Raw genomic sequence first — 23,431 nt, 5'->3', positions numbered from 1 at the left:
TAGCAAGAGAAAAATAAGCAGATTTAATACATACATCGGGGTCAAGGGTATCTATGAATTCCTCACTTATTTTGAAAATGAAAGTGTCTCCCACCAGAACTAGGCCAGCATCCTCCCTTCAAATCTTTGGATAACCCAGGGCGATCGCCCAGTTAGTGACTCATGTTTGTACCAACAGGACGGCAAATGGCCTCAGCAAACTTTGCTTTCACCGCCACCATGATGACAGTTGTCTGACCACGTCAAGTTCTCTGAGAACACAGTGGCCGCTATGGTAACAGTCTCCTCAACACCTCACACATCTAGTGGACGTGATACTGCAATGAAACGGCTGTAATTGGCCACATCACCCTGCGGGACCTGCTTCTGCCTCACGCAATCCTTCATGTCTGCTGTCATCTCACTCGCTCTCTACACGACTTTCTCAGCTTTCTCTGGTCTCTTCCGTCCTTGAACTTCTCTATCCATTGTCCTTCCCCGTTCTCAGCAGGGGACGTCCCCTCCTGGACAGAGAAATAAGAACCATCTGACATCAATCACCTCATTCCAGCCACAAAACCAGCCCCTTCTCCCACACAAGCGTCATCTGCTACTTGTGCCTTGGGTCCCACCTCTTCTCACTTTTCCAGGGACCCTCTGCAATCACTGTACAATATTTTCCCGACATCCCCCTCCTGTCTCTCTTTACTGACTCATCCCCATTTGGTTTGAACATGCTCAAATTTTACCCTTTTATGCAAAAGACTCCTTTATTCTTCTCTCCCCCTTTATAAAAATTACTATAGCATCTCATTTCTATCAGTGACTTCCAAAAAGTCTCTTCCACATCTAATAAAGTCAAGCCTCTAATATAATGTAGATTTCTTATCCCTAGTGTGTTTGTTATTTTTTAATATTGACGGAAAGATGGAATTAAAAATAATGGAGGGCCAGGGCGGTCGGGTGGCTCAGTTGGTGAGAGCCCAAGCTCTGGGCAACAGGGCTGCCGGTTTGCTTTCCACAAAGGCCAGCGAGCTGCGCCCTCCACAACTAGAATGAAGATGAGCTGCAGCTGACTCCCAGGCAGTCGGAGGGCTCATTTGGCTGCAACTAAGATTGAACACAGCACTTTGAGCTTCGCTGTTACAGAGCTCCCGAGTGGCTGAGTTGGTTAGAGCGCAGGCTCTCAACCACAAGGTTGCTGGTTCGAGTCCTGCAGGGGATGGTTTTTGTTCTGCGCCCCCTGCATCTAAGATTGAACACCGCACCTTGAGCTGTGAGCTTCCGAGCGGCCGGGTGGCTCAGTTGGTTAGAGCGCGGGCTCTCAACCACAAGGTTGCCGGTTCAACTCCTGCAGGGGATGGTTTGTGTGCCGCGCCCCCTGCGACCAAGGTTGAACACAGCACCTTGAGCTGAGCTGAGCTCCCAGTGGCTCAAGTGGTTAGAGCACGGGCTCTAACCACAAGGATGCCGGGTTCAATGCAGCAGGGGGATGGTTTGTATTGTGGGTGCCCCCTGCGACTAAAATTGAACACGGCACCTTCCCTAGCTGAGCTGCCCGGGGCTCCTGGGCTCACCTGGGTGGCTCCGGGCTCCCCTGCTCCCTCCCAGGGGGCTTCACTTTGCTGGAGCGAATCCAGGTTTGACTCTGGGCCCCTCTCGAAACAATCGAAACTGACAACGTATTGACAACATATTAGAACTAAGATCTACGAATTGCTACAATCTAGAAAGCTGGAAATGAAACGAAACTAGAAATGAAAGCAAGAAATAGAAACTAAAGTAGAAACAAAACTAGAAATAAGGCTAGAAATGAAACGAACTTAGAAATGAGCTGTAAATGAAACTCGAAATGAAGTTGGAAACTCAAAATGAAACAAAACTAGGAACGAAAGCGAGATGAGACTAGAAATGAAAGTCGAAATGAAAGCTAGAAATGAACCGAAACTAGATATAAAGCTGGAAATGAAACTCGAAATAAAACTGGAAATGAGGCTAGACATGAAACTCTAAATGAAACGAACTTACTAAATGAAGCTAGAAATGAAACTCGAACGAGACTAGAAATGCAAGTTAGGAATGAAACTAGAAATGAAACGAACTTAGAAACGAAACTAGGAATGAAACTCGAAATCTAGAAATGAAACTGGAAATGAAACGAGACTACAAATGCAAGTTAGAAATGAAACTAGAAATGAAACTAGACATGAAACTAGAAATGAAACGAACTTAGATATGAAACTCGAAATGAAACTCGAAACCTAGAAATGAAACTGGAAATGAAACGAGACTAGAAATGCAAGTTAGAAATGAAACTAGAAATGAAACGAACTTAGAAACGAAACTAGAAATGAAACTCGAAACCTAGAAATGAAACTGGAAATGAAACGAGACTAGAAATGCAAGTTAGAAATGAAACTAGAAATGAAACGAACTTAGAAACGAAACTAGAAATGAAACTCAAAATGAAACGAGACTAGAAATGCAAGTTAGAAATGAAACTAGAAATGAAACTGGAAATGAAACGAGACTAGAAATGCAAGTTAGAAATGAAACTAGAAATGAAACTGGAAATGAAACGAACTTAGAAACGAAACTAGAAATGAAACTCGAAACCTAGAAATGAAACTGGAAATGAAACGAGACTAGAAATGCAAGTTAGAAATGAAACTAGAAATGAAACGAACTTAGAAACGAAACTAGAAATGAAACTCGAAATGAAACAAGCTGGAAATGAAACGAGACTAGAAATGCAAGTTAGAAATGAAACTAGAACTGAAACTCTAAATGAAACGAACTTAGAAACGAAACTAGAAATGAAACTCGAAACCTAGAAATGCAAGTTAGAAATGAAACTAGAAATGAAACGAACTTAGAAACGAAACTAGGAATGAAACTCGAAATCTAGAAATGAAACTGGAAATGAAACGAGACTAGAAATGCAAGTTAGAAATGAAACTAGAAATGAAACGAACTTAGAAACGAAACTAGAAATGAAACTCAAAATGAAACGAGACTTGAAATGCAAGTTAGAAATGAAACTAGAAATGAAACTGGAAATGAAACGAGACTAGAAATGCAAGTTAGAAATGAAACTAGAAATGAAACGAACTTAGAAACGAAACTAGAAATGAAACTCGAGACCTAGAAATGAAACTGGAAATGAAACGAGACTAGAAATGCAAGTTAGAAATGAAACTAGAAATGAAACGAACTTAGAAACGAAACTAGAAATGAAACTCGAAATGAAACAAGCTGGAAATGAGACTAGAAATGCAAGTTAGAAATGAAACTAGAACTGAAACTCTAAATGAAACGAACTTAGAAACGAAACTAGAAATGAAACTCGAAACCTAGAAATGCAAGTTAGAAATGAAACTAGAAATGAAACGAACTTAGAAACGAAACTAGGAATGAAACTCAAAATGAAACGAGACTAGAAATGCAAGTTAGAAATGATACTAGAAATGAAACTAGAAATGAAAGCTAGAAATGAAACTGGAAATGAAATTAACTTAGAAACGAAACTAGAAATGAAACTCGAAACCTAGAAATGAAACTGGAAATGAAACTGGAAATGAAGCTGGAAATGAAACTCGAACTCGAAATGAAAGCCAGAAATGAAACTCAAAATGAAGCTAGAAATGTAAAGCTAGAAATGAAACGATACTAGAAATGAAAGCTAGCAATAAAAGGATATGTTCTAGCTTTATTTTTACAGGTACAGAAAATATTTATTATAAACAATTTAGGTTCAAATCTTCAAGCAAGTGAAAACTTGTAAGTTTTTGGGGTTTTTTAAAAGATTTTATTGGGGAAGGGGAACAGGACTTTATTGGGGGACAGTGTGTGAAAACATAAGTTTTTGGGCTTTTTAAAAAGATTTTCTTGGGGGAGTGAAACAGGACTTTATTGGGGGACAGTGTGTACTTGCAGGCCTTTTTTCCAAGTCAAGTTGTTGTCCTTTCAGTCTTAGTTGTGGAGGGCGCAGCTCAACTCCAGGTCCAGTTGCCGTTGCTAGTTGCAGGGGGCACAGCCCACCATCCCTTGCGGGGACGCGAGGAGTTGAAACCGGCAACCTTGTGGTTGAGAGCCCACTGGCCCATGTGGGAATCGAACTGGCAGCCTTCAGAGTTAAGAGCATGGAGCTCTAACCGCCTGAGCCACCGGGCCGGCCAAAACTTACAAGTTTTTAATTCAACATTTTTCTTCTAAAAATTACGTTTCATAAAGGATTTTATAATGTGTTGAAACATGAATCTTCTTTCTGCAATTCATTTTATGTCCTCGCGGGTTCTGGATAAGACAGCATCCTTGGTAAGAAAGGCTGAGAGGGGTAAGAGAAAAAGAGAGAGATTTTCAAAATAAGCATCACTTCTGGTCAAGTATTTATTAGCCTCAGTCCTTTGATATTTCATGTAATTAGTCATTGCTTTAACTAGGAACTTCTGAAAGCATGAAAACACACTTGCAAAATTATAATTATAAATTATAAACTGCAAAATTATAAAGTCCCTTTTATAAACGCAATGTCATTTACTACATAAACACTTTTTTTTACAATTTTTCTAAGTTATTTATTTCTTTCGTTTTAGGAACTACAAATCAAAGATACACTAAAACATTTAAATGGCATATGAAAGTTTTCTATTCTGATTTTTACCACAGTTAAAAATCAAATATAAAAGTTTTATACCCATCATTTTGTGGTATTATTTTAATAATTTTAATCATTGTTATTTGCATGTTCTCCTATCAGCTGAAAGATTTATACAACTGTGTTTCCAACCTTTAGTATCTATACATGAACCTATACTGGGAAATGGAAGAAAATGTGACTTTTTCTACCTCTGAAAACATAGGTAATTTTTTCACATTTAAATATTGCACATATAAACTGATTTATTTACCTAATTGCCAAAGTGTTGCAAATATCAAATAACACACAATGCTTTCAGTTTGGATAACTCAGAAACTTTTCTCAATTAGTTAATACTTGTAGGAGCTTTGTTAGTTAAAAAAAAAAAAGAAAGAAAGAAAATTATTTTTTCCTTTATAATGACCAAAAAGTAGAAATGTAGAGCCTAATATTTCTGAAATTTACAACATGATGACTGTTGACTAACAATGACTAAAAAACAAACAATCAAAAAATAGTTGTAAGACACAGGCCTCGTCTCACCTTTGTCTTTGAATACGTCTTGGATATTTTATCTGCCCTCTGTCACATCGCACTCCAAGTTCAGCTCCAACAGTAGACAACTGAGCTACGTAAGTCTCCCTCCTACAAAGAAACTCAACATATTCACCACGGAAAAGATATGGTCTGTTGTCAAAATCCCATTTCAACAGTACATTATTCTTTTCCATTTCAACAGAAGATGATGTGCAAGGCTCTGAAAAATTAAAAGAAGAAAATTATGTTGCTACATCTTGGGACTGCCAGGAAGCATTGTGTTGTGATGACGACCTTCAAATTTCCAGGCATTAGAGTGTCAAGTAAGTTAGACAGAATTAATATTTAAGTCAGAAAATAGGTTCCGAGCTTACAGAAAACAGCCTGCTGTTTTTCTCTGTAGTTCTTGGTAGATGTCTGACTACACAGCACGCTAACTAACACAAGTGTAGTCCGTTAGGCATTCTATGAGTGTTCTAGCGCAAAGAGCACGGAAAGTGAAAAGTTACGGTTTATCTCATTCGCTGGAGCCACAATGAGTCGTACGTACCTACACAATGGTGGTGTGGTCCACACTCCCTGTGAACAGGGGAAAACTCTAGGCCTTGTAGGAAACGCTGATCGAGGCACCTGGATTCTACTGGGGAACCATTTTCAGAGCTGCCTCCTACTGAACTAGGAATGACTCCATTTTTAATAAGTGGAGGAGATGCACACGTGCCTTTCGATTCTGAAAAATAATTGTTCACATATACAGTCAATTGCTATAATCAGTACCCAGTGCTTTCATAATTGTTATAGAAATACAATGGTATTTTATATAAAAGCATTTATGACAGGTCTCAAATAATTTTTAAATATTGACAGCATTTTAAATATTGACAGCATGAAATGAAATGTATGCATGTCGAGGATGCCCAAAAATGTACACACATTTTAAGAAAGGAAAACTGTATCAAAATTGTAATATGTCCCGATAACAAAAGATGAACACAAGTCACATTGGACTTGTGCAATCACAGGTGCCCCTCAGCGTCCAGACACTTACAGAGAACGACTGCTTGAGCAACGCTGACCAAAGTGTCCACTTGTAGACATGTTTTTGGCTCCCATGCATGTATATGTGTGTGGCTGTCTCTCTACATACCTGTATGTATACAGACACACACACACACACACATGATATACACTAAAGGGCCCACCGTGGCAGGCTGGACCTCCTTCTAATCTTCCCTTCACAGCCACACACATGATCACTGGGGGGGGGGGGGGACAAAATGCAGGTCTATTTCACTGTTCTCCTGAGGGCGCCATCTGCTGGCAAACTCAGCGCAAGATGCCGAGGGGGAAACGCCTTCCTCTGCGCGACACAATGGACATCAACACTTCACACATTTCTCCTCCCATCTGATGGGATTTCCTCAAGGTATTGACGGCATTGACGGCATGTGCTTTATTTCCGGACCCCAAAGCCTCGCATGTACATAAATACATGACATTCTAACGCAGCGGTCCTTGGCTCACCATGTTCTCTCTTCTTCCCTTCTCTCCTCTCTCCTATTCCTCTCCTTACTGCAAACCCTGGAGGTCAAACTCAAGGTTGAACATGCTGGGAGGGTGCAATAAAAACACGGGACTGGCTGTGTTCACAAGGCGTTTTCTTAATATTCACTTGGGCTGCTGGCAAGAATAAGAACGCCAAAGCTTTCTTCTGCAGGGATTAACATTTCTGCCAGCAGCAAAGAGCTTACAGAAATTAAAACACAGGAGATCACAGATACCAGATATGGATCATCTGTGAAGGAAAGCCGAAGAAAAGAACTCCGTTTCCTTTCTGGGTGAGAGTGACTACAGCCTTTACATGGATTACTGCTCATCCAATTCGTTTCTACAGCAAGACCCTGACCCCACCTGGTGCTTTCTTCCTGTGTCTCTAGGCGAGGGAGGGGCCAACCACCTAGGGCAACCCCCAATTTCTTTTATGACTACTGACAACCTACTGTAACTGTCTCCTCGATGGAAATGGAGAATTTCAGGACCCCCGAGAAAGGCTTTGTGGCTGGGATTCACTGAAGTTAAAGAGGTAAAACTGCTCTCCAACAGGCGTCCGAAGCTCAAACCCACATTTGATCCTACGCTCACCTTTTCTGGCAGATGCTCCGCCCAGGACACAATTCCTTGCCCATCTGCTTGTCGGCCGACTCCACGCTCAAGAATGGGTGCCCGGCCCACGATTCCAGCTCCCTTTTCTCTTTCTGAAAGACAAACCACAGGAACCACTGTAGATTTCTACCTCAACCCTAACGGAGAGACCAAATGCAAAGTCCACATTTGTCTACAAAAAAGAACTTGTTTATTTCCTAATGCTGCCAAGACATCTGATTACCGCTCTCTGACATGGGCCTTTCATCCACACTCGTTTACAATGTAACGAGCAGAGAAGGTGAATGAGCCTCAGGAACTTCAGAAGTCAGGCTTGGACGGAAGCTGCTTATCAGAACCTCCCGTGTTTCACAGCACAAGAAAGCATGTGTGGCCATTTACTAGACTATAATGTTAAACTTAAAAAAAAATAATAAGATTTCAAAAATCAAAATACCATGGTGACTGTCACCAGAACCCTTGCTTGGGTGATACATCAGATGTTCCCAACTGTTGTCACCTGGCACACATGTCCTGCGGGAGGGCAGTGACGGCTCTGAGGTGCGCTGACACCTCACTCTCTCTCGTTCGCACGCTTCCAACACACACTGCCACAGGCTACACGTTTGTGGGCCTGGCTAAGTGGAGTTGTGGACGACAGTATCTGGTTTTAATTAAACTATTATAAAGCAGGCAAGTTGTTTTAAAAGATCTTTCTCCCAAGAGCTAGAGACTGAAGATAATACTAATCGTGCAAACACGAGTAACTCAAAAAAGGGAAAGGTGACATTTTCCTTGAATCTCACCGTCTCTTCACCACCCATCTGATGAGGCAAAAACAATGGTAATGCAATCAGTTCTGAGAAGGTATCCGCAGAAAACACTTGAAATTATCAAGTTCATCCTTTTAAATATTTACATCTGCTATTGCTAAGAATAAATGTGTCGTAAATGTATACTTTGTTATCTGCTGTTAGCTAACAATAGTATAAATTCGGCCTGATTAGGTCCACAAAATAAAATGCTATTCATTTCATCCTATTTTCATGTTTTCTACGTGATACGTGATTATTCAATAGAGTCGTAAGTATGCTAATTCAAGTTTTCTGAAATCATGGCTATGGTTCGTAGATATTACTACAAAAATAGACACATACGCTTTTCAGGAATTCCATATTCAATGGAAACAACTGGAAACCACTGTTTTAATAAAATGTTTTTAAATAGAAGCATGACCTTCAAATCTACTTTTACTAAGGTAACTACTTGACTGTATTACAGAGGGTGGATCAGAGAGAAAAATGACTAAAACTTGTACTATACTCACTAAAACTGTATTATACTCAGTATAAAGTACCACCCCAATACACGTGGACTTCTTAATATATAAAGTAATATACTTGCTATCGCTTGCTACCCAAAATAGAAAATTGTAAATGACAATATTCAAAGTAACTGTAAATAGTTCTGATAGCAACTACCTGCACCCCATCACCAAAATGTATTTCTAATATATAATTTTCTATACACTTAACTGTTTTTTAAAATTGCCTGATTGTTAACCTGAGCAAAACCTTTTTTAGTTGAAATCAACAGCAATTTCAAAATAAAAGCAGATGACCTAGAACAGACCAAGTACTTGTCTAGCTACAAGGGAAATCCAGCAAATTCGTGCATCACCCAACTTTCCTATAGTCTTTCCGCTTCTCTCACTCATATTCTGGGAAGTTAAGAGTGTGAACTTGTGTACATGACGTACAACAGCGCTACACTGTCGTAAAGGGATCCATCGAGACAGACGTACCCATGTCATGCGGGGGACCCTGCTCGCTGCGCCATTTGTCGTGCAGGGAGGCCTGCGGGGTCTCAGCCGCTTCTCACTCTGGGCCGACAGCGACACCAGCCGCTCCGTCGCCTGTTTCTTCTCCTTCAGCACCTGGGCGAACACAGCCTCTGCTGGGCGGTGCGCAGGGCGCTGCCGGTCCGGCCCAGTGCTGGGCGCTCAAGGGCAGGCGGACTGAGGAACGACGAATGGATAGACGGGGCGACAGAAGGGAAAGCAGGAGGGGAGATGACGGACGGACAAAAACGTCAGGACTGGGGCAGCCGATGGCTCAGTTGGTTAGAGCGCGAGCTCTTAACAACAAGGTTGTCAGTTCAATTCCTACATAGGATGGTGGGTTGCGCCCCCTGCAGCTAAACATTGAAAATGGCGACTAGACATAGAGCTGAGCTGCGCCCTCCCAACTGGACTGAAGGACAACCACTTGGAGCTGATGGGCCCTGGAGAAACACAGTTTGGTCCCCAATATCCCCCAATAAAAAAATAAAATAAAAAATAAAAAGTTCATTAAAAAAAAATATATATATATATCAAGACTACTAATGGGAGGGACGCTGACACTACACACCAGGCACATACCAAGTGCTCTGGGGATGTTAAATGATCCTAACAAGCCTATCAAAAAGTAGGATTATTATCCCCACTTAACAGATTAGGAAACTGAAGCACAAAGAGGTTAGGAAACTTGACCAAGGACACACAGCTAATAAATGGCAGAGCTAGGATTCAAACCCACGCAGTCAGGCCCCAGAGCCCATGTTCCTGACCACGTTAGTATATTCTCTCCTGGACACCGGAACTGAGAAAAGGAATGAAAGATGGACGGACAGATGGAAGGATGGGTAGACAGAAGAATGGATGGGATCATGTAAAAGTAAAAAACAGGATGGACCGACAATTCATGGATCAACAAAAGGGAATAGAAAGGTGAAAGGAGAGATGGATAAAGGGACACTTGGTCACATCAACTGATAAAGGGATAAACAGGTGCATTACATGGCCTGATGGGGAGACAGACAGAGGGAAGATGGATGGACAGGTAAGTGCACGGGGAGCTGAACGGAGGGAGGGCTGCACGAGGAAGGGCTGACTGGCCTCCTTGCTCTCCCAGATGGTTGTCAGGCAGGACCCACCTCCCTGCCAATGCTGTGTTTACAGCTGGGCTGACCCCTGGTACCGCCAGCTTTGATACAACTCCAGCCTCACCCTGGAAGGTCAGCAGGGCATCAGCGCCACCAGCTGCCTGGGCACGAGCGCCGTGGCACTCACAGGTTCCATTGTGAGCTTGGGCCCCAGAGCCCACCTGACTTGCAGCTGCCACCCCCGGGTCCTGACGCTGACCTGCACCTGGCTCTGGGCGGCAGCGACCCTCCTGCGGAACTCCTGGAGCTGGGACCGCTCGCCAGCATCCTGGGGCTCCTTGCCCTCCAGCTCCCGCAGCTGCCGCTGGCCGTCACTCAGCTCGGCCGCACCCGCTCGGCCTCCTGCTCCAGCTCCCGGATGCGCTGGCTGTGCTGACGGTTCAGGGCCTGGGCCGCCTTCCCTGCAAGAACAGGGGCCGCGTCAGCCCAGGCAGCCCCTCTCCTCCATGAGGACCACCTGTTCAATCCCTTGGGAGGTTTTCCAAACCTCTGTCAGCCACGCACACCTACATGGGTTGTGCCAAGACTTGTACCACCAACACCAAGACTGCTATTTTTCCTGCAAGAGACTCACTTTTGAAATTAGCCTCATCCATAGCAGTGACCCAGGGAAATCACAGGTGAACTAGTTTTATTTTCACCTAATACATGCTAAAATACATATACAATGAGCCTGCATGTAAATAAGCCTCTGGAACTAACTTCCATTTGCAGGAAGTATGGAGGGGAGACCCAACAAGCAGACACTGTAGGGAACCATTTTGGAGCCTGAATCAAGCAAACCGGCTGTGCACAGACACCGCTGGGTGACTGAGGAAGAGAGTTTATGCTTTCAGTTACATGTGCTAATGGCATTTTTATCTACGTTTTTAAAAAGTCCACAAAGATGAAAGGCGTCGGGATGAAATGACATGATGTTCGGGATTTGCATCAGAATATTTTGGGGGGAAGGAGCAGTGCTTCCGAGTGGGAGCGAGGTGACCCGACCGCCGCAGGAATCTGCGGCAACAGCAGCTCTGGGGCGCACTTGGCCCGGCGCCCCGTGGGCGACTCCTCAGGGGCCCGACCCCTGCGGATGCCCCCCTTCCCTCCCGACGCTGCTTCTCGGGGCGCAAGGAGCGCGGTGAGGCCCACGTGCAGGCGCGGGTGCCGTAACCCCGGGGTCCCCAGCGCTGGGCTCAGCCCTGACCTCCGCCCGGAGGACTCCTGAGGACACGCGTGACCCAGCCTGCGTGTGGAAGCATTCTGGGCAGAGGACACGGTTTGAGAGAAAACCCGGGGACAAAAGAGTGACCATATTGGGCCGATGTAATACGAAGGTGCTCGGAGGTGCCCGGAGCTGGGCTTTGTCCTCGCGTCAGTGGGCAGCCACGGGAGGGTTCATTGTCCCGACGTCACTGCTGTTTAGGTGCACGAGAAAAACTCACGCCGCAAAAGAAAAAAAAAATTGGGGGGGAGACGACGTCAACATCATGGCTGAGGGATAAGACTCCACTGTTTCTCCCTCCCTTAAATTTACAAGTGGGACAACTCTGATTCAACAAAGGACCCCCTGCCCAGCACACTGACGCCCCTGCAACATTCAGGTTCTAGCACATCAGAAAGTGGGGTAATGGAATGAGTAGCAGGGGCCGGGCCGGCGGCCGCAGCGCAGTCTGGCGCCCGCTGCAGCCCTGGTCAGCGCGAGGTCAGGCTGCAGCCCTCACACTGCAGCCGGGGATGCAAGAGGGGCAGCAGCAGTGCCCACGTCCCCCTGGCAGCAGAGAGGAACAAAGTCCATACCACCCAAAGCAGTCTAGATTCAACGCAATCCCTATCAAAATACCAATGGCATTTTTCACAGAAATAGAACAAAAAAAATCCTCCAGTTCTTTTGGACCAAGAGACCCTGAAGCCAAAGCAATCCTGAGAAAAAAGAACCAAGCCGGAGGTCTCACACTCCCTCATTTCAAATTACAATACAAAGCTACAGTTATCAGAACAACATCATACTGGCAGAAACAGACCAACGGAACAGCATTGAGAACCCAGAAATAAACCCACGTGTATGTGGGCAATTGATTATCGCCAGAGTCAATGGGGAAAAGGAAAATCTCTTCTATAAACGGCATTGGGAGCATTGGAAAACCAACTGCAAAAGCATGAAACTCGACTGCCATCTGACATCACATACAAAACTTAACTCAAAGTGGATTGATTAGGCACTTGAATATACGACATGAAACAATAAAACACATAAGAGAAAACACAGGTACTAAACTTAGGAACCTGCCTGGGTCTGAGGGGTTTTTGGGAACTTACCCCCAAAGGTAAGGAAAAGCAAAAATAAACGATTTACACTACAGACTCAAAAGCTTCAGCACAATAAAAGAAACAATCAACAAAACAAACAAGCAACTGAAGGGAAAAGATATTTGCAACTCATACTTCCAAGGGGCTAATATCCAAACCATACAAAAAACTCACACAACTCACAACAAAACAACCAATCCAATTAAAACATGGGCAGATGGATGTTCCAGTCAAGATGGTGGAGTAAACACTGTGCTCACCTCCTCTCAGGACAACGAAACCACAGATTATTGAGAATTATCTGAAGTTTAACTGAACCGAAGCCCTACAGCTACGAAGGACAGACATACAGAAGAAGCCACCTCGAGACTGGCAGGAGGGACAGACACAGAACAGGCTGGCCCCACACCCACGTGTGACCATTAAGAATCGGGAGGGACATCTCAGCAGCGGAGGTCCCCTGCCCCCCCCCCCAAGGAGGGAGGGGTCCCAGCCCTTGGCAGCCCGGGGCTCCAGTGCCCGGAGAGAAGTCCCCGCAACTTCTGGCTGTGAAAACCAGCAGATTGTGGCTGAGTGGGACGAGGGCCACTGCACTCCTAGGTGCTCCCTTAAAGGGCCCACGCACGGACGTACTCGCTGATGGACTCACCTGCTCTGAGCTCCAGCGCTGGGGCAGCAGCTCAAGAGGCACAGGGGACAGAACGGGGAGAAACCGAACTGTTTACCTTCAGGGTGTAGGCTGGAGCGGCAGCTTTCTCACAGATGGGGGGCCTGGCAGGAGCCGTTGTTTCTTTGTTGAGCCTCCCGCTCCCTGTGTCCCTCCAACTGGCTCTCACCTTTAATCTGCCGGCGCTTCCAGTGGCTTTTCCTTATAAACGGCTTACCCTGGCTCATGCAGCAGACGTTCCTAAAATCTCTCAAAGGTTCACAAAACCCAAACGAGCAGCATTTGGCTTTAGCGTGTCCTGTTCCTCTGGCTGGGCAGCCCCAGGCCGGCACTAGCGACACCAGGCCTTCGTTCACAACTTGGCCTCTTAAAGCACCTCCGAGCACAGGCCTGGCAGTGACCATCTCTGAATCGCTTTGTGGCTCACGCCAGGTGGTCCCTGACGGGGCACAGACTGCAGTTGAACTTGGCCTGCAGCGGGTCCCTCCCAGGGCCAGCTTTGGACGGGGCTGAAGCATCACCTGCCACCTCCAACGACGACACACCCACAAATCAGACAGGGCAGGCACCAGAGCCCCGCAAACAAGTCTCAACTACAACAGCAAGGAGCCCACAACCCACACCAGGGACACACCTGGAGGACCCGGCTCTGGAGACCAGAGAGAGTGTGACACTGGGTCCCACAGGACACCTACTACGTAAGGCCACTCTATTAAAACCAGGAGACACAGCAGCCCTACCTAATACATAGAAACACACACAGGGAAGCAGCCAAGTGGGGAGACAAAGAAACATGTCCCAAATAAAAGAACACAGCAAAGCTACAGCAAAAGGACTAAACAAAACGGAGACAAGCAATCCCCAGACGCAGAGCTCCAAACACTGGTGATCAGGATGCCCAACGATCTTAGTGAGAACTTCCACAAACATAAGACAGGAAACATAAAAAATGGACACAGAAAACAAAAAAGAACCAGTCAGAAATAAAGACAATAACTAAACGGAAGAATATGTTAGAAGGAATCAACAGGTTAAATGAAGCAGAAGATCGAATCAGCAATTTAGAAAATCAGGTAGCAGAGAACCACAACCAGGACAGCAAAAAGGAAAAAGAATCCCAAAAAAGCGAGGAGTTTCAGGGGCCTCTGGGACAACATCGAGCGGACCAACATTTGCCTCGTGGGGGAACCAGAAGGAGAAGACAGCGAGCAAGGAATCGAAAACCTATTTGCAAACATAATGACTGAAAGCCCTCCTAACCTGGGGAAGAAAATAGATTCATAAGCCCAGAAAGTACAGAGATACATAGTACATAAGCCCACAAGACACGTCATAATTAAAATGCCTAAGGTTAAAGGCAAAAAGAGAATCTGAAAATGAGCAAGAGAAAAGCCGTCTTACGGAAGCTCCCCTGTAGGTACTTTCAGCTGATTTCTCCACAGAAACTTTGCAGACAAGGGATTGGCAGCAAATATTCAAAGCGATAAAAAGCAGGGACCTTCAGCTAAGACTGCTCTACTCAGAAAGGCTGTCATTTAGATTCGAAGGACAAATAAAGACCTGCCCAGACACGAAAAAGCTATACCCTAGGAGTTCATCGCCACCAAATCACTATTACAAGAAATCTTAGGACTGAAGACAAATAAATAAATAAATAAATAAAATGAATTTAAAAAGGCAGCATTTACATATCTGTCAACAGTTACTTTAGGGCGGGACCGGTGGCTCAGGCGGTTAGAGCTCCGTGCTCCTAACTCCGAAGGCTGCCGGTTCGATTCCCACATGGGCCAGTGGGCTCTCAACCACAAGGTTGCCGGTTTAATTCCTCGACTCCCTCAAGGGATGGTGGGCAGCGCCCCCTGCAACTAGCAACGGCAACTGGATCTGGAGCTGAGCTGCGCCCTCCACAACTAAGACTGAAAGGACAACAACTTGAAGCTGAACAGAACCCTCCACAACTGAGATTGAGGGGACAACAACTTGACTTGGAGAAAAGTCCTGGAAGTACACACTGTTCCCCAATAAAGTCCTGTTCCCCTTCCCCAATTTAAAAAAACACAAAAAAAACAACAACAACAACAAAAAAAAAAAAGTTAAAGGTAAATGGCTGAAATGCTCCAATCAAAAGGTGGGGGGCCTGAATAGATAAGAAAACAAGACCCTTACTTATGCTGCCTACAAGAGATACACTTCAGACCTAAAGACACACACACAGACTAAAAATAAAGGGATGGAAGAAGATATTTCATGAAAATAGAAACAAACTAAACTAGCTGGGCTGGCAATACTTATTCCAAACAAAATAGACTTTAAACCAACAACTATAGCAGAAGACAAAGGACCTGGTAACCCACTCTGGTAAGTATCTGAAGAAACCCAAGACACTACTCCGAGGGGACGTGTGCATCCGTATGTCCATTGCAGCCCTGTTTACAAGGGCCAAGATGTGGAGGCAGCCTGGGCGTATGAATGGACAGAGCAGGTGGTGCATATACACAGCGAAACATTGCTCGGCCAGGGAAGGGAGTGGGTTCTTGCCATCTGCAGCGGCCTGGATGGACCTGGAGAGTATTGTGCTGAGTGAAGCACGTCAGACAGAGAAACGGAACGTGACTTCACTTATAAGTGGAATCTAAAGAACAAAATAAACAAAACAGAAACAAACTCCTCAACGGAGAGAACATTTTAATGGCTGCCTGACGGAAGGGGGTTAGGAGGGTAGGTTAAATTGGGGAAGGGATTAAGAAGTACGAATTAATTGTTACAAAGTAATCATGGGGATGTAATATGTAGCATAAAAAATATAGTCATTAATGTTGTACTAACTGGATGGTGTCAGATGCATCCTGGATTTATTGGGGTGCTAGATGGGAAGGGGGTGGGGGACAGGGTGGAAAAGGTGAAGGGATTAAGAAGTACAAACTGAAAAGTACAAAGTAGTCGCGGAGTTGTAAAGTAAAGCACGGGGAATACAGTCAATAATACAGTATAACTGGAGAGGGCCACGTGAGTACTAGTCAGGGGGATCACTTCCTAACTTATGTAAATGTATAACCACTATGCTGCACATCAGAAATACAAGGTATTGAATGTCAACAATAATTGAAAAATTATAAGGGGAGACGATGAAGGGAAAGAAATGGTTCACATTTCCGGGTATAATGCTAGACTTACGGTGGTCACTTCTTTAGGTATATCAACCTTGAATAACTACTGTGTACACCTGAAACTAATATTGTATGTGACCTCTATTTTAATAAAAGTCTTTAAAAAAAACAAAAACAAAAACGACCTGAACAGACACTGCTCCCAAGAAGACATACAAATGACCAACAGCTATATAAAAACATCACTAATCATCAGGGGAATACAAATCAAAACCACAGTGAGCTATCACCTCACACCTGTCAGAACTGATATTAATAAGACAAGTAATAACAAGTGTTGGAGAGGCTGTGGAGAAAAGGGGCCCGTGTGCACTGCTGGTGGGAATGTAAACTGGTGCAGCCACTACGGAAAAGTGTGGAGGTTCCTCAAAAAATTAAGAATAGACTTACCGTATGACCCAGCAATCCGCCTTCTGAGTATCTACCCGAAAAATTGGAAAACGTTTATTTATAACGATCTGTGTACCCCACACCCAGGTTCCTTGCAGCGTTATTCACAGTGGCCAAGACATGGGAACTGAAGTGTCTTTTGAGAGATGATTGGCTAAAGAGGAGGTGATACACATATATAATTGAATACTAGTCAGCCATAAAAAATGATGAAATATTGTCATTTGCCACCACAGTGATGGACTTGGAGAGTCTCATGCAAAGTGCAGTAAGTCAGATGGAAACGGACAAGACCCATAGGAAGTAACGTATGTGTGGGACATAAACAAAGCAACAAACTCATAGACACAGACAGCAGTATGGGGGTGACCACTGTCTCCCCCACTGTCTCCCCACTGAGTCTCTCCCTGAGTCTCTACCCCCGAGTTTTCCCCCCAGTCTCTATCTCTGAGCCGAAAGCCCCCCAGGCCTCTCTCCCTCTGACTCTGTCCCTTCAGACTCTCCCTTGAGTATCTCACCCCCAGTCTGTTTCTCAGTCTCTCCCTAGAATCCCTCCCCCAAGTCTGTCTCTACCCGCCAGTCTCTCTCCCATCTTTCCTCTAGGCCCCCAATCTCTATTTCTGAATCCCTGCCCCCTCAGTAGCCACCCCCACATAAGAACCAGGACATGGTGAGGCCAAAAAGGACACCCACGGAGCCATAGACAGGGCAGTCACCACTATATTCTCGCTGGCGGCTGGGTTGGAGACACAGGAAGCAGGGGCCGTCTGCAACCTGCCGTCCGCTTCTCTGTCAACCAACCAACCCCACTTGCTAACTGCAATCCGCTCTTGCAGGCTCAGCCACCATCGTCTTGCCAGCCCCCCATCTGCTGCTAGCGCAGCCACGGCGGTTATATTAGCGGCCGGTGGCTCACTGGTTACAGCTGACGGCCATTTACTACCTGAGCCAGCAGCTTTCCATGTGAGGCTGAGAGCCTGGAAACTGCACTCCTGGCTCTGTCCCCACCCTCCACCCCTACAGGGTCTCACCTCACAATCTACGCGACAAGGTGAATGCAATATCCTGGACACAAAAGCAAACATCCGCCAATTCCACTACACGGCGGTACGTTCCCAAACAAACAGTCACGCAGGCCATTAAATCAGGGATGGAGCCCGTTCCCCACGGTCCAGTCATTCGCCAGGGCCGTGCGTTAGCCTCACAATGTGCCCTCTCCGCAGGGTGAGGCTCCAAGTCCTCCCCGACCTGGGGGTGAGGGACGGCGCTGACCTCACCTGCATCTCCCACCGAGGACTCAGCGAGCGTTTCCTCCGGGGACTCCAAGTCCCGCACCTGTGCTGCCTCCGCGAGCACGTCCCAGCCCCACGGCCACAACCGCAGTGACCTTTGCTTCTCCCGCTGGTGCTGGTGGGGAACCGTGCACGCCTCCCACCCCTGCACGGGGTCCCGCTGTCTGGCAGCTGCTCCCCCTGGCCTTCCTGAGACTGCGTGTTCATACGTGTAAACTGCTCCATCACCTTTCAGCGAGTTTGGCCGACACCACACCCTGCTCGCTGCGCCATTTCTCATGCAGGTCTGTGCTCCCGCTCCCCACACAAGAACGCAGGACATGGTGAGGCCAAAAGGGACACCCACGGAGCCATAGGTAGGGGAGTCACCACTATGGTCTCGCTGGCGACACCCGCCTCTGCATCCGCCCTGCAGGCCCAGCCGCCATCTTCTTGCTCAGCCCCTGTTTTCTCAGCGCAGCCACAGCTGTCATCTTACCGGCCGGTGGCTCACTGGCCACAGCTGACGGCCATTTACTACCTGAGGCAGCAGCTTTCCACGTGAGGCCGAGCCTGGAAACTGCTTTTTGGGGCTCTGTCCCCACAGCCTCTGACTCTCCTCAAACGCGCCTTTGTCTCCCCCACCCTGAGTCTCTCTCTGAGTCTCTCCCCCCTCAGCAGACTCCCAGTTTCTCCCCCAAGTGTGTCACCTGAGGACATGGGACTCTCTCCCCTCTGACCCTCCACCCACTCTCCCCCCACTCTGCGCCTCTCCTGTTTCTCTCTCCCCCCGTCTCTGCAGCTGAGTCTCCCCCCGAGTCTCTCCCCCCGTCTCTGCAGCTGAGTCTCCCCCCGAGTCTCTCCCCCCGTCTCTGCAGCTGAGTCTCCCCCCGAGTCTCTCCCCCCGTCTCTGCAGCTGAGTCTCCCCCTGAGTCTCTCCCTCTCTCCCCCCGACCCTTGAGGGTCTCCCCTGGGTCTGTCTGAACCTGCCCCGTGTCTCCCGCCCAGTGTTTCTGAGCTGCTCGCGAGTCTCTAGCCCCGGTCTCTGTACAGCGGTCCCTCGGTTTCCAAACATGATCCACGGGCTCGGAGACGTTGGCAAACAGCCGACGGCTCGGCCTCGGGAGCAACACTCACCGTGAAACACGGTCACTTCTGAGTCAGGTTGAAGCCGAAGCACTTACTTCCGGGTTCACGGCGTCGCAAACCAACATGTTCGTCATGGAGACGTGGGAAACCGAGGCACTACAGTCTCTGCCCCCCTCCTGAGTCTCTCACTCTCTCCACTCAGTCTCTTCCTCGCTCGTCTCCCCCCAAATCTTCCAGTCTCTCCCTCAGTGTCTTCCCCGCCTGTCTCCCAGGTGCTACGTGGAGTGTCACCCCAAATATACGAGGCTCTCCCGAGTCTGTCTCCCCTCAGCCTCCCCCACAGGAGTCTCTATATGAGTCTGTTCCCCCTCCGTTTCCTCCCGGTCTCTCCCTCGAGTATTTCACCCCAACTCTCCACCCATTATCTCCCCACTCGGTCCCGGCACTGAGTCTGCGTCTCTGCCGGGGGCTGTGGCCCTCCCTCCCCTCCGGCTCTGTCTCCCCCGCATGACTCTCCCTCCATCAGCCGCCCGCCCGCATCTCTCTGCCTCCCACCTCCCGCCGTCTCTCCGCTGTGAGTCTGTCTCTGCCCCTCAGTGTCTCTCCCGAGTCTTCCCTTGCGTCTCTACTACTGAGTCTCTAGCCCCCCCCAGTCTCTCTCCCCATTACACCCCATCTCTCCTGCCTGAGTTTCTCCTCCCCTGAAACAACAGTCCCAGGAAATGTTGGCATTTCTTCTCCTCTCAGTCGTGCAAGGACCGTAAGGACAGGTAAGTCAAGGGGGGCCCAGAACCAGAAAGGGGTGGCAGACGATGGGACACCAGATGACAGGACGACAGGGGCGACAAAAGATGGGAGTCAGACGACTGGAGGGACAGAGAGAAGGGGTGGAAGCCCCCATCCTAACACGCTTCTCCTGAGGAACCTCTGCAACTGATACACCTGTGTGATCGGCCTGCAGGCCTATGGGACACCTGACAGTGAGCCGTGCACGTGTAGTATTGAAACACCAGTGATTCCTCTATAAATGTAAGATCTATATAATCAATGTAATATAATATATGCAATAAATGTAATATAAGCAATAAATGTATATAAACATAGCATATATAATAAATATATATGATAAGTGAGACATTATTCAAGCCTGTGTGACAAGTGATAAGTGAAATATATGACGCCCATGTAATAAGTGAAACACAGCACGGCCTTAAGTGCAATAAGTGACATACATTACGAGTGTCTGAAAAGTGAAATTCAACACACCTGTGTGATAAGTGAACTGTGTCACGGGTGAAACGTATCACGCCTGCCAGAGGCGAGGGGGTTCTGCCCCGGGGCCACAGAGAGGAGTCAGCATCACTTGGGCACGTGGGGCACAGGTTCTGACCAGGAGTGACACGGTCTGACGGAAGTTCCCCAGAGTCCTCGGTGGCGACCTGGCCGCGGCACTCAGCACTTGCAGCCACCACGGCCGGCTGAAGGCTCCCACGTCCTGCTCTCAGTCCCCACATATGGAAGAAATGACTCAGCTGCTGACCGTGATCTCTGCAGACAGACGACAAGATGCCAAGTCCCCATTTCACTGCTTTCCATCAACCAGGAGGGCACGACACCCCCACCCCTGTGCAGACACAGCACCCAGATCTGTACGGCGTCACAGCTGTGTTACCGTCCAGCGAGAAGTGTGACCTGAAGACAAATCTGCTTAAAGCCAAGCCTAGGCTTAAAAGAGCAAAAGAGAGAGATCAGCTCACAACCTCTGAGGTCTGAGTGAACCTGCCGTGGGACGTGTGTGTGTGTGTGTGTGTGTGTGTGTGTGTGTACAGCACGTGTCCGTATGTATTGTTGGAGACGTGCAAATTCGAGTAACTACTACAGGAAGTTGTTCACAGTAAAACTTACAATATGCATATCCATTGCCAGGCTGTCACAGGGTGGCTCCACACCGACAGCTCCGCCGGCAGCCACGAACCTCCGTGACTGAGGTTTCCTAGTGAGCCCATCGTAACATGAGCGGCCCCTCGCCCCTCGCTGTGTCTGCTGGGCAGCTGCTGCATTAGCAGAGGCCCTGATTTAATAGGGCGATGACCTTCAATGTTCAGCATGCAGCTCTTTCATGACAGTGTGGCAGGAACAGTGAGAATTAACCGGGAGAAAACAGGTGCGGGGAGGCTGACTGAGCCATGACAGACAGGCGACCTGGCGTGGCCCGTACAGGGACGGCGGGCACACAGGGGACTCGGGCGTACTTGGTACAGACCGGACACATTGGATGTCCTGTTTCTGTGGAGCCTTTCTGAGCTTGCAGTTGTGTCCGCAAGACTCCTGGGCCGTGGGTGAGCTCGGTGTGTCCATAGAGGTCTCCCACGCGTGGGCAGGGAGGTTGCAGAACAGGCCACTCCTCGGTGGGTCACGGGTGCATGTTTTCTTTGGCCCCCGAGGACTTTTGAAGGAGTGGTGAGTACATGGCGGTGAAGACTCAAGTAGGTGAATCACTTTGTTTTGTTTTGTTTTGCAGGTAGTTCCTGAAATGACTGAGCTATTGAAGAAAAAATGAGTCATGATCATGTTTTAAGGAAAAATCATGTCTGAGAATTCAGCTGGAATCATAAACGTTCATGGCTATTAGAACAATCACAGACACCGTGGAGAGTTGTATTTCATAATTTGAGGAAAAATTCTAAGAGATGCCAGAATGTGTTTTTATGGGGCTATCATGTTTCTTTTTAATTATTTGTGGTTCCATACTATTATTTTTTTGAAATTTACGAATAGAATTGCCATATGACCCAGCAATCCCTCTTCTGGGTATCTACCCAAAAAATCTGAAAACATTTAGAGATAAAGACACGTGTGCTCCAATGTTCATTGCAGCTTTGTTTACGGTGGCCAAGACATGGAAACAACCAAAATGCCTTCGATAGATGAATGGATAAAGAAGTTGTGGTATATATACACAATGGAGTACTATTCGGCAGTAAGAAAAGATGATATAGGAACATTTGTGACAACATGGATGGATCTTGAGAGAGTAATGCTGAGCGAAACAAGTCAGACAGAAAAAGCAGAGAACCATGTGATTTCACTGATATGTGGTATATAAACCAAAAACAACAAAAGAACAAGATAAACAAATGAGAAACAGAAACTCATAGACACAGACAATAGTTTAGTGGTTGCCAGAGGGTAACGGGGGCGGGGGGTGGGGGGTGGGAGATGAGGGTAAGGGGGATCGAATATATGGTGATGGAAGGAGAACTGACTCTGGGTGGTGAACACACAATGGGATTTATAGATGATGTCATACAGAATTGTACACCTGAAATCTATGTAATTTTACTAACAATTGTCACCCCAATAAATTTAATTAAAAAAAAAAAAAAAAGAAAGAAATTTTCTAATTCTGTAATAAAACATGAAATAAAGTCTTTCCACAGATTTAAAACTGCCACCAGAAATATGCCTCGCTTCGTAACGAGAGAAAGAGACAGCCAGACAGACACACACACAACTGGAGACAGGTAGTAAGAATTCATTTATTATTGTTTCTTGGCCAGTCTTGTTCATGGAGGGCTCTGTGTTTGGCGCCAGACTGAACGTGGATGTTGCCGCCGTTCTCACCATCGTAAGTCAGTTGTTGAGAGAAGGGGACTTGATTGCGAATTCAGAGTTTAAAAAGTGTGGCCACTCCACACAGCACGGACGTTACTCTAAATATGTCCCGTCATCATCAGAAAACCATTCTTGTGTGCCGACAGCCCCCTGGCCCAGCTGGGCCCTGGGGGACATGTGCCGAGTGTACCGTGCCGTGCGAACAGGCCCGTGACTGGAAGGGACATGGGAGCAGAGGAGGATGGCTGCCTCGTTGTGCTTAGGCAGCTCGACACGTTACACAGGTTTAAGTCCTGCCTGGGCAGTGCCTCCCCCTCCTGCTGCCCTCATGGCTTCCTCTGGGCTCTGGCACTCGCTCTGCTGCCCAGGGGCACGATCAAGGTCGAGAGGGTCAGGAGGAGAGGTTGCCGAGGCTGTGGCCATGCCCTCAGGATGGTGAGCTGAGTGACGAGCTGACAGCCTGGAGCACAACTGCAGAAGTTACAGGAGTTCACAGGACGAGGGAAAGAGCTCGGAAGGGATGGGAGGTGACCAGTGGTGTCCAAGGGAAGTGCAAAGGGGCCAGCCAGTCCCCTTCGTGCGCTGGCCTGAGGCTGACGAGTGGAGCCCTTTTTGATTTGTGTCATAGTCATTTGTCGTGAGTCAGCTGTTGGAGTTG

General features: G+C 47.0%; 1 protein-coding gene and 1 long non-coding RNA gene across 13 annotated transcripts in view; one reads left to right on the top strand and one right to left on the bottom strand.

The window, feature by feature from the left end:
* The window catches only part of LOC109453610 (uncharacterized), a 45,381-nt gene extending 44,523 nt beyond the window's left edge, over nucleotides 1-858 (top strand). For both annotated transcript variants that reach the window (XR_016018307.1, XR_016018308.1), the window contains one exon: nucleotides 179-858. This is a non-coding gene — a long non-coding RNA (uncharacterized LOC109453610). The remainder of the gene's footprint in view (nucleotides 1-178) is intronic.
* Nucleotides 859-934: 76 nt separating this feature from the next.
* On the bottom strand, nucleotides 935-21,789 carry LOC148756105 (uncharacterized). 11 transcript variants are annotated; one of them, XM_088789416.1, is made up of 7 exons: nucleotides 20,425-21,789; nucleotides 10,482-10,683; nucleotides 9,102-9,233; nucleotides 7,298-7,410; nucleotides 5,706-5,885; nucleotides 5,162-5,375; nucleotides 935-4,306 (listed from the first exon to the last, which is right to left on the bottom strand). In XM_088789416.1, exons 1-5 carry the CDS (start codon nucleotides 20,670-20,672, stop codon nucleotides 5,849-5,851), a joined length of 732 nt encoding a protein of 243 aa, XP_088645542.1. In that variant the 5' UTR covers nucleotides 20,673-21,789; the 3' UTR covers nucleotides 935-4,306; nucleotides 5,162-5,375; nucleotides 5,706-5,848. The 11 variants fall into 11 exon arrangements, 6 of the variants coding, with proteins under 6 accessions (XP_088645542.1, XP_088645543.1, XP_088645545.1 ...); XM_088789417.1 differs by having other exon boundaries at nucleotides 5,162-5,263; XM_088789418.1 differs by having other exon boundaries at nucleotides 4,256-4,292.
* Between the last annotated feature and the right edge of the window lie 1,642 nt (nucleotides 21,790-23,431).

Source organism: Rhinolophus sinicus, chromosome 13 (assembly GCF_057876585.1).
Source record: "Rhinolophus sinicus isolate RSI-liver-muscle chromosome 13, RSI-T2T, whole genome shotgun sequence".
In the NCBI taxonomy this organism is placed as follows: Eukaryota; Metazoa; Chordata; class Mammalia; order Chiroptera; family Rhinolophidae; genus Rhinolophus; species Rhinolophus sinicus.
Note: the sequence above shows the minus strand (reverse complement) of the source record. Positions and strands in the feature narration are given on the sequence as shown.

Bases quoted from the DNA above. Each gene is read 5' to 3' on its own strand.
- LOC148756105 (XM_088789414.1), bottom strand. From the start codon at position 20,672: ATGTGGGGACTGAGAGCAGGACGTGGGAGCCTTCAGCCGGCCGTGGTG. The intron at 10,684-20,424 runs GTGTGTTGAATT...CTGTTCTTGCAG, and splicing joins ACAGTTCACTTATCACACAG to GGAAGGCGGCCCAGGCCCTG. The intron at 7,411-9,101 runs GTACGTCTGTCT...TTTGTCTTTCAG, and splicing joins GGGTCCCCCGCATGACATGG to AAAGAGAAAAGGGAGCTGGA.